Below are 19,564 nucleotides of genomic sequence, written 5' to 3' on the forward strand. Positions count from 1 at the left end.
GTTTGCGAGGGCGAAGGAAAGATCTTTAAAGGTAGAGAGACAAAAGAGCAGAAAACTGTGAATGCTAGGAAGAAATCTAGGAACGGAAAGTTTACGAGAAACTCTATAACGCGTCGTAACTTCGAAATTAAACGCTCATAAATCTATGTTTCTTAAACCTAGCTTTGCCCATTTATCGTTTCGTTGCTGTACCTTATTAAATCGCTATTTTTTCCACTATGTCCAATTCGTCGCCATGAATTATTAGTATTTTCTAACTTAATATAAAACGTGAATTGATTAGAATTATTTTATTTTATGATCGAACAAAATTCTGATTAGAAAGGATTAACGAAAATACTACATGCAACCTGGGACATAATCGAAATTTTCAAAAAGTGTAAATTTATTGCAGGAAAATTTATCAATTAAAATCCAACAGCATGTAATTGTTGTTAATAGCTAATTTTAAAATAGATTTCAAAAAGGAGTTGATAAACAATTTTTTTAAATGTGATAATAGCACATTTTTCTACTTTTTATTACTAATTTAAATTTCTAAATTCGATTTATGAATTATAAATCCTTACTTTTCATTTACCTTACGTGTTAAATTCTTTTATATTATATTTTCGTATTTCTATATATTTTTTCATTTTCCCTATGTCACATTTCTATTTTTTCTTACATTTCATTATATTATATTCGTATTTACCTTTCCATGCTTCTATCTTCCTACAGTATATTATATTTTTATTTTTCTACTTGTCTATATTCTTTTATATTACATTACATTTCTATTTTCTTCTTACATTTCGTTATATCACATTTTTATATTTATATTTTTCTATATTTCTTTCAATATTATATTTTTACATTTCTTCGTCCTTTTATAATATATCTATACATTCTTTTATTTTGGTATAGTATATTTCTGTATTACACATCTCCATATTACAATTTTCACTCCTATTTTTCTATATACCTTTATATCATATTTTTACACTTCCACTTACCCATATTTCTTTAGTATTATATTATTATACTTCTTTATTCCTCATATCTGTATTCCTACATATCTCCATATTATTGTACAATTTTAACTCCTATTTTTCTACATACCTTTATATCACACTTTTACATTTCTATTTTTCCCATATTTCTTTAGTATTGTATCTTTGCATTTAATATTTTTATACTTTTTCATTTATCTATACCATATTTCCACGCTTTTATATTCCATTGTGCTATATCGATGTATCATAACCTCGTTATGATTCGACGTTTAAATTATAAATTCTGGAAACTACGTCCGTAACGAGCACGTACATTAACCTCGAATACCGTATTCGAGGAGACTTTTATCACGAAACAAGCCTGATCTCTCCACAGGAATCATCGTGACACGAACGTCGCATCCTAAACCGCCATTGGGCACGATTCCCCTATGTACAGCATGCCCTCTACTTGTTCTTCCTGCAGTCGGGATACAATTTAAGTTCATTCGACGTGATCGTCGTTACCGCCATGTCAAATTTCCCGTCGTGCATCAGCGCTGCGCGTTGCAGACTCTTTGCCGCGGATCTCAACTGCGATCTGCATTTTCGTCCCGTGCAACGTCGTTAAGGCGAATACTAAACGCCGTGCCGAACGTATCCCGCACTTTCAGCCCGCGCGTCCCTTTCCAGCACGCTCGCATGGTTGCCTGTAAATGGCCCACTTCCGGTGGCCATTTTCTCCGTCTGACTCTCGTGACGCTTTGTCGAACGGCGTAATGGAATATCGAGAAGCAATAGAGGGCAAGACAATGGGCTTCTAGCGTGTATGAGGCACGTCAACAGCTTGATGAAACCGTGTTGAATTTAGGTTAGGAACCATTATTCCGATCCCATGATGGTCATGGTGATTTTCGGAGCTGTGCCAGAGACGGCTGGGACACTTTACTATGGAACTCCGGAAATTTCATCTTGGTTGGGACCTAGATAGAGAATATTTCTGTAATGCGCCATTTTGTTATGCTTCTTTGCTGTATCGAGTATTGTTTCAGTGTCTTTCTTCGTCATCTTTCGCAATAGGTAGTTACATGTAAATTTTTTATAAATGGCACTGTTACTGATAGTTTTGATAGACAGTGTAGGGCCTTTAGACACCATGACGACTCGTATGGTTTCCATTTTTCATTAAAAAATGAATTTAAAAATTCTTTGTCGCTAAATATTAATTGCATTTCGAAGTTTCTTGCTAAAAATGAAAGTAACTGGGTAACATTGATAAGAATTCTTTGCATTTATCTAATCGGTAATAACCACGATCCAACTTTGATCATTTCCGTTACTATTTTCTCTTTCAATCTCACCACGATTTCGGAGGACCTTCAGCAATGACTCTTTACAAAGAACTTCTTCTTAGCCTGAAAAATCCAATATCGCTTTGAACAGTGGTTGCATTCTCAACGAAAAATTGCGAATCTTTCCTAATTCTTTTAATACTTTTCTTTTTCGAAGAAGATGAAAAATCGAGGAACCTACTAATAAATAAACTTTCCTGTTAAAATTAAACAAATTTTCCGTTTGGAATAAGTACATCCTTTGATAGACGTAATTATCGAATAAAATTTCAACAGGCGCAATCGTTCCTTTTTGCTACTCAATTATGGACAAAAGTCAAGCTGCTTGCTTATCGTATTAAATATTATACAGGCCAGAATAATTCGCTTATTCGTTTACTGGATGTTCTTGTTGGCGTATTGTCAGTGAAAGGAAGCTTAAAATAAAAGAGGAACATAGTTAATTAACGAAAGGAAATGGCTCCCCGTACCGCCATTTTGTCACTAGACAGTTACGTAAAGCGCTCTGGCAAATGGGTACTGCAGCATCGGAGCTTAACGATCGCTACACGAAATAATCATTTTAATGAGGCGAAGAAAATTGGATTTAATGCGCATGTGTTCTCGTCGTTGGTGATATGGGATGAAATTCGCGATCCTTTGGTTGCAGCATACTTTATATGAACAACAACGAACGTCAGGATACAACAACAATAAATTGGTTAATTAATTATGTCTGGAACGATAATATACTCGTCAATCTCATAGTGTGTATATACTTCATCCAATTTACATTTTTCAAACGATAAACCCACCATGGTACAAATAACCGAATAATCCTTTACGTTAAATTAAAAATTCTGTGTTCAACATTTTCATGGAACTGTACTTCGACGATATTTATTTCTAATCTATGTATTTAATCGTAATAAATTTATCTGTTTACAATAAGTTTATAATAAATTGTTCGATACATAAGCCACATCTTTGGCACATCGATTATCACTAAAGGAAACTGTTTTGCAATGAATTTTCGAATAGAAGTAAATAGAGACAGAAAAATAAAATTTGAAGAAGGAGAAAAAAATTAAAAACGGAAAAAAAATAATTAGTGCCTTAAACATAAAATTATTATTAAATTGAGGTGTGGGTGAAGTGGACAGTGGCTATCGGCTAGCCCACGATCTAATCAACAACCTTCACCAACGTTGACACCACGACGGACAAAATTTTAATACAACACTTCCGACTATAAACTGACAAATAACTCATATTCTGCGCGACGGCTTTTATATAGCACCCGATCGGCCGAAGATCGACGGAAATTACCGGAGTTTACCGATTCCAATAATAATTACTTTACGGCTATATTACTCAATAATTTATTAATTATTTCACTTTTATTAGAAATTTACGTTGTAAATAATTTGTTCTTAACAATACTAATTTACTATTAATGATAAATATAATTTATAAAATTTTTAGATATTGAGTGTTTTGAAACAATTAAAAATAATAATTGAAACGTTATTGTACAGAAAAATTCAGTACATTTCGATTAGATTCCAGATGTACTATATTGATTGTAAGTATATTTGTAGCATTCGACGATTTATGGTCAAAGCAGTGTCATCTAGTGGAGAAAATTCGTACGAGAACACATATATATTTCTGATACTCGACGACTCATAGATATAGCAGTGTCATCTAGCGGCAGAAAACTCGCACGAGACTATAACTAGATAATTCATACCTATTTTATATGTATTAACTAATTCAAATATTTGTAATTAGGAATACAAAATTGTAGCAAACAACATAGTAGTGATATGTGATACCATAATAATATATATTAATATTCATAAAATCATAAAAAGAAAAATTGTTACTACTAAAAATTATTGAAAAATTTCTATAAAAACAAATAAGTTACCCATAAATATAATTATCATAATACTTTGTTCATTTACCCATAATTATCATTAAAAGACTTCAAGAAAGAAAATAATATTTTATTTATAATCATATTTTATTTCACATATAGAATAAATTTATATTATGTATACAAACAATCAAAGTAGATATATTGATTACTAACTGAAAAATAACAAATTATTGAGTTATACGATGTTCATATCAAAATAAAATAATAACAAGGGAAAGCAAGATATAAGCTACAAAGACGTCTTGACAAAAATGAAATATAAATACTCCTTTATTTAATAACTTCACATCCTCGTCGAACAAAAACTTCTAGTATACTTATGAACTCCTACCAACTTTAAGGAAAGCAACAGGTGTACATAAAAGAACACGGTAAATATCTCCTATCATTGATACACATTTATTTTTTCATTGTGTAAACTTCTTCCATAATCATACATCTCTCTAAACTATGGAGCAAAATAATAGGATTTTATAATGAAAATTCCTGACTATGACGTAGTTTATCCTTTTTGCACATATGGAATTCCGCCTTTGTCTAATACCTTAACGTTCATTTTGTCTCCTTGTTAACTTGCGTCTGAATGTGGTAGGGAACCATAAAGAAGCAATTATTATCAATTACCGACTGAACAAAATCGATAACATAGAAAATTGTGTTCGTAACATAACTTGACAACACAGATATTTTATCATTACTGATAATTATAGTAATGATGATTGTTGTTGAATTGTATTATGTGAATTAAGCTTTAAGAAAGATTATGACAGCTTTGTTGCGATTTTAAGAATTACGGAACCGAAGTTTCTTCGTTACTGTTTGAATATAGCTTTTGAAGCTATCTATTTTCATGCAATTGGAAACATACCTGCTTGTGGTAATAGAAACATACTTGATAACAAAACTACCTTACCAACAGTTAGTGCAAAGCTTAAAATCCTTGATTACTTTTGATTAATTTTTTAATTGTACTCATTGTAAATATTATTCACTAAAATACAATATATATAAGGAAAAATTACAAAAGATAATAGAAAGTACTCAAAGCTTATTTAAAACTTTCATAGTTACAGTACTTGTTATTCTATTTAATAATGTAATTGTTCTACATATACTTCATCTATAATAATACTTGAATAATGGAAATAAAATTTAGAACATATTTTTTTATCCACTATTGCACAAATATCACTTCCTACACTACCGATATAAGTAAAAGAAAATCGCTATGTTACCTGTAGTTGAAATTAATAACAAATAAATTAATTACTTGAATTGATATAGAACTAGTTACTGTACAAATATGTTATAGAAAGAGTTTTTATTAGAATATTTAAAAACGTAATATTATAGAATACAAAGGGTGAACAGTGGGTAAGTCGCATGTTTACAATTCGTCTGGTTATCCATTACATCGTTGGATGAATAATTCAAAACGGCAAGGGTGATTGGTTGTATTTAATTATTTTCATAGAGAACATAGTGACCACGAGTGCTAATATACTAAAGTACAATAACACGTTATATTGATATTCGTATCCATTTTAATAAATTTCTTATCGAGCAATGGTATCAATTCATTCTGACAAAATATAAGTTTATCCCTGTCGGTAACCATTGTTAGCGGGATTCTTGATCATAAAACCTCAAGATGTCGCTGTATGTCGCACGGTATGAAAAAAAATCGTACCTGCAATACAATCGTTATGGAATTCAGAGAAATGAAATTAGGAGTTCTAATACTAATTATACAGTTAATAGTCATATTATTGAACTATATTATGATCTATTAATATTAAGAGTAATAACTAAATATAAAATATTTCATAAATAATGTTATAAATATTAATGCATGTATTAAAATGTTATGCATATTCTACCATTATACCTATCATTAACTGTAATTAATACAGTATCAAAATATAACTGATAAGAAATCGATATAAAACTGATATTTCAAATACTTTGGAGGTGTAATTAAAATCAATATAGATAAGAACCTTTTTTCATTATAACAGCTATGCATCAGTTTGATTCCTCAAATACATGTATTTTAGAGAGAACCAATCAAGTTCTCGACAAAAGTTCAATATACATATATAAATATTTATATGAAGATGTGATAAAGATTTTTTTTTTAATTTATTAACTTTATCAACTTTGATGATTGAATTGTAATTCTGAAACTCACTATAGAGAACATAACAAAACTTGCTTTCTGCACGATCGGTATTTCAGAACATGTGATATTAGGACCCATAATAAGTACATACATATATCCTACACATAGTCCGTGGTGAATACGAAAATACATACAATGTTAGATTCGAATTGTGCTTTATTTATATCATAACATAAAAGGAATTATATCAATTATCAATTTTTAAAGAACCTTTCACACACTCCGTTTCTAATATAGACAATATATTTATGTTATATATTATTATTCAACACAACGATAGCAAAATATTTATGATACATTTTCAATTTTACGCAAAGATTTCAAAAAATAAAATTTAAATTTAATTGAGGGATTTAGTGATTAATAGAATGTTATTAATCAAAGTTATTAATGAAATTTAAAATAAAAATAAAGTCACTAAAATACAATATTTAATCTATGTCGGTATAAAAGCATAGAGGTTATAAACACAGACGAATATCTTATATGTATTATAATTAATACTGAGGAAAAACAGATCACAAATGAAAAAACGAAACACGATACGTATGTAAAATGAATCTATCTAAAATAATTAACTGAATAATACTTTTAAATAAAAGATTATTATATATCACAAAACAAACGTCATCGGACAATCTTGTCTGACACAATCGATGTATTCGCTTAGTAACACGCCGAAACTTTGAAGATGTCGTCAGGTATATCTGTCTCGACAAGACTGAACCTGCACCGACTTGCTTCAGAGAATATTTCTGAATCATTCGACCAATTACGTGGGAACCAAATTAAAATTCCCATTTCTATTACCTCACAAAACAGAATCTTTAAAACTTTACACCAAAAGTCTCACCGTTTATTTTGTAAATATTTTTTAATACTTCTTACATTATTAACACTGTAACAAATTAATCGAGTGAACGTTTAATAAAAAATTTACAATTCTTCTATTATTTATCTTAAATTGCATTAATTACATTCATAAGAGAGGGTATTATTATTATTATTGTTGTTATTATTATTATATACTACGTATTATGCAAACGCTATAACAAATGTTGTATCGTAGAATTTGTTTCACTAAATTAAAATTTTGTTGAGTATAAGAAATACGGTTATTTTTATTATTATAATTATGATTTACACCGTTTACAGAAATTAAATTTTAAGTTACAAAAAATTTAATTATTTTGTTATGTATTTAGTTTTATATCTTTTTTATTGTCCACACTTTCGGTAATTCTGCCCATCGTCGGTAGATGGTAGCACAACTACTGTTTTGACAGTTCCAAACTACATGTAGTTTTAAAATTTTTATTTTTATTAATTTTACTGTCCAATCAGTAATCGAGATTCAACGATGACGATAATTTAGTGGTTATTTCTTTGGAATATTCGTAACTAAACAATTCTTTAATACCAATAACTTATAAGAAAAAATAAACCGATAACTCATTGGTGTATTTCCGCATAACTGTTTCCAAGCAGAAAAGAACAGCCATCTTTTTGAAGAGATGATGCAATCGATGACACATATCGACCGTATCGCTAATCGCTTTTTACATCATAAATTTTTCTACCGTCAGTTTTGCTAGAAAATCGGATTGAAAAATGAAATGTCAATGAATTAGTTCTACTTTTACGATAAGTCGAAACAATTCTCATCAAACTATAGCCTATCGGATGTTAAGCGAAAGCCGCCAGCTGGGAGTGCTATTTTGAACGAAGAACAACGTTGCCAAATCGTGAAGCAAGCAAGTTCAAACACGTGCCCCGTGTTTTGCTCTTGGAAAGAGATAACTGCACTGCCTGACAAAACAGAATGTTTGCTTTCCACTTTATTCACAGCAAAGTTTCCCACTTATTGTAACAAAGAAATGCGGAAATAAAATGTAAATTCTACGCTTTTTAGTAATAAATTTTACATACTTTTGTTTAAATCTTGCAAACTCATGACACACGCTTCGAACATAAAAAGTGCGAATATTCAAACGAAGAGGGAAACTTAAATCTGAGAACGATCGAAATATTACATGCTCCAATAAGTATCATATATTTTATTTAATCTTACCCCAAATTTGTTTGCTTTTATAAAATTTATAGTAAATCAGTAATTAAAACAATTATGTTATAATGTAACTTATATATAATTATAGTATAATTTGGAAAGAATTTTTCGATGTGCTCAGGTCTCCAGCTGGACAAGAAAGTTCAGGTTCGTCGGAGAAAACGTGGCAACGTAGCAACTGCGTGAGCTGAGATGCGCGGCATGAATAGCACCGACGTTGATGGGCCGGCCCGTTGTTAGCGGCTAGAGGGGAAAGGGACAAGGTAAAAGTTTCCACGATAGTGGGGATAGACAGGAAACGTTGAAACGGAAGGGGGATGTGATATGTTCTGCATGTGGTGGTCGTCGGTGTGGGTAATATAAGCGAGGTAATGTTACCGAGTTGCTGTTTACGGAGAGTTTTTGGAAATTTCATGAGCACATCTAGTTTCCCGGTTAAATTCGAAGCGCGGCAAATTGAATCGACCAATCGTGATAATCGAACCACCATACGTTAACTATACGTCGACTAACATATGCTTCATGAAAATCGAACTAACGGGAATACCTTATCTTGGAAATGCGAATACTCCAAACATTTTGCAACTTATCAAATGCATAGATATATCATTAATGCTTTCGTATGAAACTTTCTGCGCGCGAATCGATTTAAATTCCATGTTTAACTCCGCGACGTAAAATGTTCAGAAACTCTCACTACGATATGATTATTACACAGCATAGTGCTGATTTGAAGAAATTTTCATATATGAGTAGCTAATTTTTATATAGTTCTATAATGAATTAATAGAGGTGTGTTTGAAGATAAAAAACGGAAATGAAAGGAACAAATTGTGTGGCTTGAAAATCTTCAATTTGAAAATTCTCGAGAAACGTCGTACGTAGTGCGGCGCTTTGGAGACGGTGAAATCGTAGAGGGGACGACCCCTCCTGCCCTACTCCGCTGCGCACAACGTCATTGTGCTGTGTGGGGCCATGATCGTTGGAGTGTGTGTGCGTCCCTCGAGCTACGCGCAGACCTGCCCAGTAAATACGAAGCTTCCGTTCCCCTGTGCGTGTCGAAAGAGTGCGTAGTAAAGGAAGAAAAGTCTTGTCTCTTCGGCATCCCGTATCACCGGCGTGTCCATCATGCCGTTGAGTATTGGGGTTAACTTAAGAGTGACCGGACACTGTAATCAGGGCGGTCGTAAGTACATGGAGGACATGTTAAGCGTGGCCTTTCAATCGACACCGAATGACAAAGATCTGGAATATGCCTTCTTCGGGATATTTGACGGCCACGGTGGCGGCGAAGCGGCTACTTTTGCCAAAGAACATTTAATGAAAGTTATCGTGAAACAGAAGAATTTCTGGAGTGATCGTGACGAGGATGTGCTTCGAGCTATCAAAGACGGATACGTGAACACGCACTATGCGATGTGGCGGGAGCTTGGTAAAAATCTTATTTACGCCTCCTATTCTGCTATTTTTGTTATTTTACTGGTCCTTATAGAATTTCTATAAAATCTAAACAATTTCCGAGTACATTTATCCAAAAATCTAGTACATTTAGTATTTTTTAAGAATTTCTCTCATTGTCCCGCGTATTTCCCCCACCACCTGTGCCCGATTAGGTTAGAATTTAGGTTATGTAATCCGAGCTAACCTGAAAATTCGAATTCGAAGAAAAAGTAGTTGAGAGAAAATTTTCAACATTGTTAGTTTTTTTGTGATCAATTCGTCTATTATAAAATGAAGAATTATAAAAACTGGTTTACCGAGACAATTTCGAATAAACATAAATGTTAATAAAGATCTACTTTTATGATAGACAAATGGCCAAGAACTGCATCTGGATTACCATCTACTGCTGGGACCACAGCTAGTATAGCTTTCATTCGTAAAGGCAAGATTTACTTAGGCCATGTAGGAGATTCTGGCATAATACTAGGGTACCAAGTAGATGGTGACTCACAGTGGCATGCTGAAGCTTTAACTAAGGATCATAAACCAGAAAGTGGGCCTGAAATGATGAGGATACGTGAGTCTGGTGGTAAAGTTGTTAGCAAATCTGGGGTTCCAAGAGTTGTTTGGAATAGACCTCGTATAGGACACAAAGGACCAGTTCGAAGATCGACTCACATAGATGAAATTCCTTTTCTTGCTGTTGCTAGATCTTTAGGTATATCATCATTAATATATTAAAAGAAACCCATAAAGGTATGTAAATCATTAGCTGATTAAAGATCTTGTGTTTCATAGGTGATCTTTGGAGTTATAATTCTGAATTGAACACATTTGTTGTATCTCCAGAACCAGATGTTAAAGTAGTTGCAATTGATGTTGAATCACATCGTTGCCTTATTTTTGGAACAGATGGTTTATGGAATATGTTAACACCTCAGGCCGCAGTAGCTATTGTTCAAGCTGCAGATAGACATAATGAGAAACATCTTATTGCTTCTCAACAAACATGTAATGGGGTATGTTTAGCATAATAACTACAATAAAATATTAGATATATATGAAGATGTAGTTCTAATGGCTATTTTAAACAGCAAGCTGACAATGTTCAACTATGGATAAACCCTTCAAAAAGTCTGGTAGATAGAGCATTGGAAAAATGGTCATCAAAACGACTACGTGCAGATAATACAAGCGTGATTACATTAATGCTAGATCCAACAGGTCCATCTCGTAGTGAGGTATGTATTATTGAACATAGTATTTCTTTATTTTAAAAGTCACTGTTAAAAGGTTCAAAATAAATGTTATAAAATGAAGTTGATTTTTGTTATAGAAATATTAATAAAAATAATCTGTTATTAAATGAACATCTATCTTTTTTTAAAAGGTTTTGCTCAGCCAGAAGGAATGTGTTGTAACACATGATATTATTCATACACCTGCACCTACAATTGCTGATATTCCAGAAAAACTTAGTTGTAACCCTGGTTCTCCAAGTGTATCAAGACCATCCCCTATAATAACCCATGATATTGACCTTAAAAAACCAACTATCTCTGATGAAGTTAAGGAGAATAAAGAAGAATCAAATGTGGAAGATACATCACTTATAGAAAAAATAGAAGAAAATCACAATCAAAAGAATGAAACACGAACGAATATCAAGGAATCTCTTGTAGAAGAAAATCTTCAAGTTGTAGAAACATCAAGTAGTGAAATATTAGAAAAAAGTATAGATGTAGATAATGTCGATCTTGATACAATATCAACTGAAAATGTTAAAAAACAAACAAAAACGACAAATGAACCGCACGATATACTAATTCAAGAAAAGAATTTGGCATCTCAACAGTCATCTGAAACAGAAAATGTGATACACCAAAGTGCAGTTTCTAGTGAATGTGATGATACACACACCTCCACAATTGTTACTAGTAACGCGGAGAGCAATGATGTTATGTCGGGAAGTATTATCTGTAGTGAAAACGAAGTAAAGACTAATGTATTAAATGGATCACGTCATAAACAGCCCATATTGTTCTCCGCTTCAAAGAAGGAAGTTAGAAATACAAGAAGGCACAGTTTGAGTGCACATTCACGAAATACCCTCGTGGATGCGGGTTCGTTAGAAACGAAAACATATGTAAATTGTAGGCTTAAGTCGCGTAGTACAAAAGTGTCTGTGACGGGGAATGGAGTGGAGGAAGGTGTTTGGAACTCTGCAAATAAAACGAGCGGTAGTGCTATTGGTACTAAACGAAGACATAGTGCAATATCACAGAGTGTAGTTAACACAGCTGAAGAATCATGTATATTACAAGAGCCATGCATTAAAAGGAGAACGCGTTCGGAGGATCGTCCGAACCCGGTTGACGAGAATGATCCAGCGAATCAGGCTACGAAAGATACAAATAATAGTTTGGGTTGGCCTACCGTGGAATCCAACATTACTCGTGCTACGGCTGGTGCTATCACTGTACCTGTACAGGAAAGACTATCTTCGCTTAATAGTTTCCAAAGAAATTTGGGAAAGAAAGCTACGCCAGTGAAGGCTATCAGAAGACCGTCTATTAAAGGTCTGTTGAAACAATTGTGGGCTGCTAGTCTCGGTGCAAGAGAGTGGGATCAGGGAAGAAGTAGTCGTTCGAATAATTGCAACGAGCAGAGGATAAATCGAACTGTGTCTATTATAGGTTCTTCGGATAATACAACTGTTCCGCAACGTTGGCTCAGGTTGGTTTTTATCATTTAATTTTTTTTTTTTTTTTCATGCATAACGAGTTTATATTTACTCATGGTATTTTCGCAATTTCTTATATGATATTTATGTTTTTTCATTCCAGGTCGGATACCATTGCGGCGACACCTGTAAAAACACTACGTTCACGTAATGTAGACATAACTGGTCACACAATATCTGCACAATTAGTACATCAGTATGGAATAGTAAAGCAAAGTCGACTTTCATTGCCGAGTAAATTGAAACAGCGTAGTAATAATGGATTTCTACAGTCAAGTAGAGTAAGGTCTTCTTCCTTGGCGTCCAGTATAAAGCAAACTAACAGTAATACTGGGAACGGAGCTTGCTCTACGATTAGTCCTACAAATACGGGATGTAATTCTAGTTCCGGAATGGCTAAGAGAGTTAAATCACCTTATAACCCAAGTGCTAGATCATTAAGCACGCGATCTCGTATGAAGCGCCTTGGAAAATGAGGTAGGGTAACGTACATTAATTATATTATTTGTTACATTACACAGGGTATTATTTTTTACCCTTACCAAGTTTTTATTTACTTCGCGTCTTGCTTTTCATTTTCATGGGAAGATATAGCTAGTTGAAAAAGAATCTATTCTCGTTTGTACTGTTGCATTTTATCTTGAAACTTAAAGATATTGTAGGCAAGCTCATGTCTCAATTTTCCAAACGTCTTGACGGAATTGGGTTTGCATTTTACGGACCAATCAATTCGTGTAAAAAAAATCATCGATTTTCGTTGTTTTCTATTTTAGGATAGTTCTAACATTTTCTTAAAACTATTTCGTTAGTAAGAGGTAATTGCATATATAAATGTACTAAGGGGAAGATATGGATATAAAAATCGTTTTTGGTATGACACTAAGTGGGAATTACAGTACGTATCCAGCGATAAGAAGCCATAATGGGATTTATTACAATGAACTGTCATTTTTTTAATATTTCGGTTTAATTTAATATTTCAGTTTGATCTTGAAATTGATATCAAATAAAACAAATATTATTTGTATTGTAAATATTTTATTAAAGTGTAAACAAAGAAGAGGAAAAGAATTGCGGTAATATACATTGTATATTACTTATATAAATATTATATATTAGGATATTATACATTTCTACTACACTCAAGATGCTAATTATCGCTATACCCGCTCTTCTTTTCAAGTGAAGTATTATATAAGTAAATTATTGTTCGCTTAAAAAACATTAAACCGAAGTATCTCAAAAACAAAAGCTTTTTCTATCAAATCTCATTATAGTAATATTAGATGTATACTATCGTTCCAAAAGCGATTTGCACACCTATACTTCTCTCTTGTAAATAGGACAGCAGTTTGTTATCAATATAGCGGTATTTTATAACTTCTACAGCACACTACGGATGAAAAGTCGATCGTATTTTTCATATTTACGTAATTTCGCATGTTCAAGAATGTTTAGCAATAATGTAGATATCAATCTAATAGTACAACGTGTTTTTTGTGTTCCGTTTGAGAAAAGGAGTAACATCAATAAAATTGCATGCATATATTTTTCCGGTTGTACATACAATTATCACAGATTGTAATTTATGCATTGGAATATTTCACTGTTGTCCATGCGTGTAATTTTTAAAGAAAAAACGTAACGCTCTTTTTTTTAATGCCGTATAACGCATAGTTTCTGATTCTGAAAAGTCAATGTTATCTCGCTTTTCAAGCATAATTAAAATGTTCCTCTGTCTTAAATAACAGATCACTATACTAGTTCGAATGCTATACCGCGGTTATATTCATTTGAACATATTTTGTTATCAGCAAGCTACCTATATTTCTGTCACTTTTCACTTTTTTAATAAGCACTTCAGCTGTATAACTAATATTAAAAGACTCATTTTGTTATTTTATGCTTTCTAACATTTGACTAGCTTATCGAGGTGTTGATTATAGAAGAGGAAGTTCGAAATAAAAAACTAAATATGTGAACATATGTATAAAATGTGTGACCACAAGAGGAGTAAAAGAGAGAATGACTGTACCGACAAAGTGCGTATGTGATTTGTAGAAATTATTTCCAATAATTCCTCTAAGTGTTGCAGTCTTCTATGAGGAAATGACCTTAAGGGGATTAATAAGTCGTTAAAGAGAAAATGTGACTTGCTTTTGCAGTAAGGTTAAAAATTAAAATATACGTAGGTACGTAAATCACCGATTTGCTTTGACCAGATACGGAACAGCTATTCAAAATTCGTTCGATCGATGTTGAGGGAAACAAACATAATTATTAAATCTTGATATTCAAGTTTATACAAAAACAGCACAAAGTCTAAAAAAAGTCTTTCAATGCATAAAAGACTCGCAGTAACTCGTAATTCTACTTACTGTTATAAGCATTTAGTCGTTTACAATAGAATTTTGAATAGTGGCCGTTCTGGCACTAAGCAATATACAAAATGACTGTCTATTATGCGATACAAAATTTAGACTATATTTAGAGAAATTATAAAAATAAAAAAAAAAGATTAAATGAACGAGTGAAATGAATTCATCTGTTTATAATTGTGTATAGTAACATAAATCGTTAAAACAGTAATTGAAATGTGAACATTTCGTATAATTCTGTGCTTAAATTGTTAAGTAGGAACACTTCTATTGGAATTTTCTTTTCTTTGTTTTCTTAAGAATGTGATTTTGAGTTTTGTGGTAATATTTTAAGATAATTTAAAATTTGCGTATAGTTAAAACCACGTGCGAAATGTACTTCAGGATACTATAGATTGAAAATTTAGTTGAATGTATATTAAAATAATAACTGTAAATCTAGAGTGAAACAGTAAATTCTCGTCTCTGTATTGCAATCTTATTTTATAACGTTAGATCGTTCAAAATCTTTGTTAAAAAATATTTAACGTTATTATAAGATCATTTTTAAGACAATTTTTAGTTGAGAAATTTTCCGTATAAATGATAATTGTATCGTGATATAAGAGAATTTACTATGTCCATGAATTACGAATCATATGACCAGGTTAAAGAGAAATGGAAAACTGAATATAGGTTGAAAAGCATATGTTTATACGAATTTATCAATATTTTTATATTTTTACGTTTCATTTTAGACAGTGCAAAGAAACATAATTATATCAAAGAATGAAGAAGAGTATGATATAAAGAAAAAGAAAGGAAATAATGACACGTGCCTACAATAGTTACCATTTAAATGTGTGTGTGTATATATATATGTATGTATGTATAAAGTGTATTAATATATCATGGGCCAAGAAGAAAACACATTTTTCATTATCGTAACAGAAATATAAGTACCAAATGATGCAAAAAAAATATATAAGGTAGGTAAAAATTAAAATATGTAAGTAAGGATCTTAAACTGTCTCTTCTTGGTGCATGCAATACAATGGCACAATGTATACATATAAATATATATCAATATGTATGTAAATATATATATAAACGTATATACATATATACATACATATGTAAAATAAAAACACGTATATTTATAAGGTGTCTATATACGTGTATATATAAAGAAGAAGATTTAGATGATTGTGCTCATAGCAGAAATAAAGAAAATCTTTGCTAGCGTTTATTTATATACATGAGAAATTATAATATACATAGAAATGAAAAAAATGAGATGTAGAAATGGACGAGAAAAGGTATCCGTCTGATTGCGCTTGTAGATATAACATTCGTTACATAGGATGTAAATTAAAAAAAGAAACTAAGTATTTTGTGAGAGTCGAAATAAATGAAAAAAAAGAAATAAACAACATTTATTGGAACAACAGAAATGCATAGTGAGCAAAAAATTTATAGTGGTTTATCTCAGGTTAAGTATAGGTTGAAAGAGGCGAACTCGAACAAATGTGTGATCACATTTCAAATCTGTATATTTTAATTAAATAAACTGAAATATACAAATGTTTTTAGTAAATGTTTTCTTTATGAATACCAGCATAAACCCTCATTGTGCATTGCCTAGAAATTTAGACATAAGTTACAAATTATGGAAAGGAGCATTTATATGGTTTTATTAAAGAAAAGAAAATTGAACAAATAAAATTTTAGAATATATGTAAATTAGATATTTTAGAAATTTCTTACAACTGTTATATTTCTACGATGTTATTTGAAAAAATACAATTTTACATATATATATACAGATACGGTATAGTTGGATTTTTCTTTTTCTACGTGATTTCATGATATTGATAGGCATTTGCACAAGTATACTTATATCATATACACATATGGTTAATGATATGATGTTAATTATACACCATACATAACAATGTACATGCTAAATATTCATTTGACTTATACCAATAATAAATACTTTCTTTTTGTTTTAAACCATCATTTTTCAAGGATATCCGAATATAGTGTCGGTGAAGAAGAATTACAATGTAAATAGAAATACAAGAAGCGACAGAATATGATTCTTTAGAAGAATTATCATACATGCTGGTATACAGTCTAACACAATATCTTATTAAGTGATATATTTTTCCTCTTTTCTCTTTTTTACTTTTTTTTTTCATTTTCAATTAAATGCACAGAGAGAATATCCAAAATTTATAAAAGTTATCTGTAACTTTATGACATAATACTGAAACTTTTAAACCTAAAATTTATACCAGAAAGTATGGATTATTCTTACTTTACCATTATGCTTTTCTCTTTCTTAATTAGTTTATTATATCTTGCAAAATTCTATTGAAGGAAAATCCCCACTTAATAGTCAATATAAATTTGAAGAATTATATCAAACTCTGATTATTTCAACTTTCATTATGGAAACACTAAATTATTAATGTCATTTTAAATTACATATCTATGTATCAAAATGTAACATCTTCTTTGACAATAAGATACAATAATAAACGGAAATTTGTAATAATATGTCAGAATGTAAAGAATATGAAAACAAATTTTAATAAAAGCTGATTTGTTTATATACTATAAGCATAATAAAATTTGATGTAATTGTATAATTATAATTTTTTATGACATGATGAAAATATTTAAAATATTTACTACTGAAATTTTTTAAAAAGACAAAAATTTTAATAATGAAAGTATTGCAATCGTCAAAAATTAGTTTGGAATAATATATTATTTTATGAATAACACTATAACAATACAGAAAATTTTTATCATTGACTATTAATCTTTATAATCTGTACAGTTTTATGTTTTCCATAGTTTTATGTTTCTGCAGTCTGACATTTATTTATATTAAAGTGTCTAATTGAACAAGTTCATTTTAATAGACAAAAATCAAATTTATAAAGATTGAAATAATAATAGACAAATTCAGTAAGAGGAAAAATATTTACCTTAATCCTTGTTAATATAAAAATTGTATTACATATAAATTTGATTTACTTAATGAAGTAATTCATGAGTTTGTTAGTCATAATAATAAAATGGATCTCAAAGTGTTACAAATCATATAAAAGTATCATATTTGAAAAAAATGAATTACAAGAAAAAAAACTGTGTAAGATATTAAATTATAGTTTAATCAGTTCTTTAAAAATGAGCAATTTTAGGATGCTCAAATATTAGTTACTATGATGTGGTATATTAAGATTTGCTATACTATTGTGAGAATTAGTAACAATGAACAAATATTTATGCATTAAAAGTGTAATTCATTTTTTTGTAGCAATAAGTTTTTCAAAGATTTATTACACCGTGAAACTCGTTTATTATTACGATTAACTATATTTACAATTGAATCGATATTTTAGCGTGTTTCCAGTTCAAACACGCACACGCATACGCATTAAAAGACAAAGACAATAAGGCACAGAATACACATTATTTCTTACGAGCAATCATTACATGTGGTTGCACAGCCCCGACAAATGAAAAAAAAGGCAAGAGAATGAAAGGAACTTGTATTAGAGAATACTGCTTTTAATGAAAAAAAATCATCAAGACATCTTGTTTCCATACACGAAAATACTATATTATCTGTAATTTTAATTTTTTTTATATTATTTACACTGAAAAAAACGAAAGTTTTGTACATTATAAAAATTGTATATTGAATTTTAAGTAACAACGAAAAATTGTTTTTGCATATATAATTTTGCTTAATATTTTCATATATGGATTGCGGCAAATGATATTTTACGACTCATTTACTTATCATATATATTTGCTTGATTCTGATCACATAGTTCTTCGCGAAAGAAATGAAATAATTCATCAAGAAACAAAGCTTATAAATTTAAAAAGAGGATTCAAGTACCGCGTATAAAAATTAAATATTCGTGACAATTATTAAAAATTAAATGATTTACTAGCATAAAGAATTTAATTCTCTTATAACCAGTAAAACAATTATTGAAATAGTAGCTAGTTTGTGCCCTAGGGTTATCACAGAAAAATGAGTGAGCCTCTCATTTTTCCTAAGAATTTGTCTCAAATTTATTTGAAACATTTTTCACTGCACTCATTTATTCTTTGAGTCTTATTATCATGAAACATTATATGTACACGTGTATAGCCTTTTTCAGATTACTCGGGGCGGTGATAACAAAAATATTGCAAATATATGTATGTATAAGTGATAATATTATATGTGTGCATTGTGTATGGATCATACATTATTAAGGGTACTCATATTAGAAAAATTTTTATTTTTTTAAAAGATAAGCCACCTCTATGAAAAAGTTTGTAAATTAAATTTATGATTTATCACTTAAAAATATACATTTAATGTTTTAAATGAGTGTACCCTTAATAATATCAAATAAGCACATTTTTCTCTATTATCTCACTCATTCACTGTCATAGTTTGACAAATTTTGTTGACACTATATTCACTAATATAATAAAAATTAA

The 19,564-nt window shown here is 30.6% G+C and overlaps 1 protein-coding gene across 2 annotated transcripts; it reads left to right on the forward strand.

Moving 5' to 3' along the window:
- Window positions 1-9,483: 9,483 nt before the first annotated feature.
- Pp2C1 (protein phosphatase 2C) lies at window positions 9,484-16,008 on the forward strand. 2 transcript variants are annotated; one of them, XR_001890598.1, is made up of 8 exons: window positions 9,484-9,932; window positions 10,311-10,661; window positions 10,742-10,962; window positions 11,038-11,184; window positions 11,334-12,679; window positions 12,790-13,163; window positions 14,611-14,878; window positions 15,802-16,008. XR_001890598.1 is itself a non-coding variant. In XM_017907637.1 (7 exons), exons 1-6 carry the CDS (start codon window positions 9,629-9,631, stop codon window positions 13,160-13,162), a joined length of 2,742 nt encoding a protein of 913 aa, XP_017763126.1. In that variant the 5' UTR covers window positions 9,484-9,628; the 3' UTR covers window position 13,163; window positions 14,611-15,036. The 2 variants fall into 2 exon arrangements, 1 of the variants encoding a protein (XP_017763126.1); XM_017907637.1 differs by lacking the exon at window positions 15,802-16,008 and having other exon boundaries at window positions 14,611-15,036.
- Window positions 16,009-19,564: the final 3,556 nt, after the last annotated feature.

Source organism: Eufriesea mexicana, unplaced genomic scaffold (assembly GCF_001483705.2).
Source record: "Eufriesea mexicana isolate 0111107269 unplaced genomic scaffold, ASM148370v2 scaffold8569, whole genome shotgun sequence".
Taxonomy (NCBI): domain Eukaryota; kingdom Metazoa; phylum Arthropoda; class Insecta; order Hymenoptera; family Apidae; genus Eufriesea; species Eufriesea mexicana.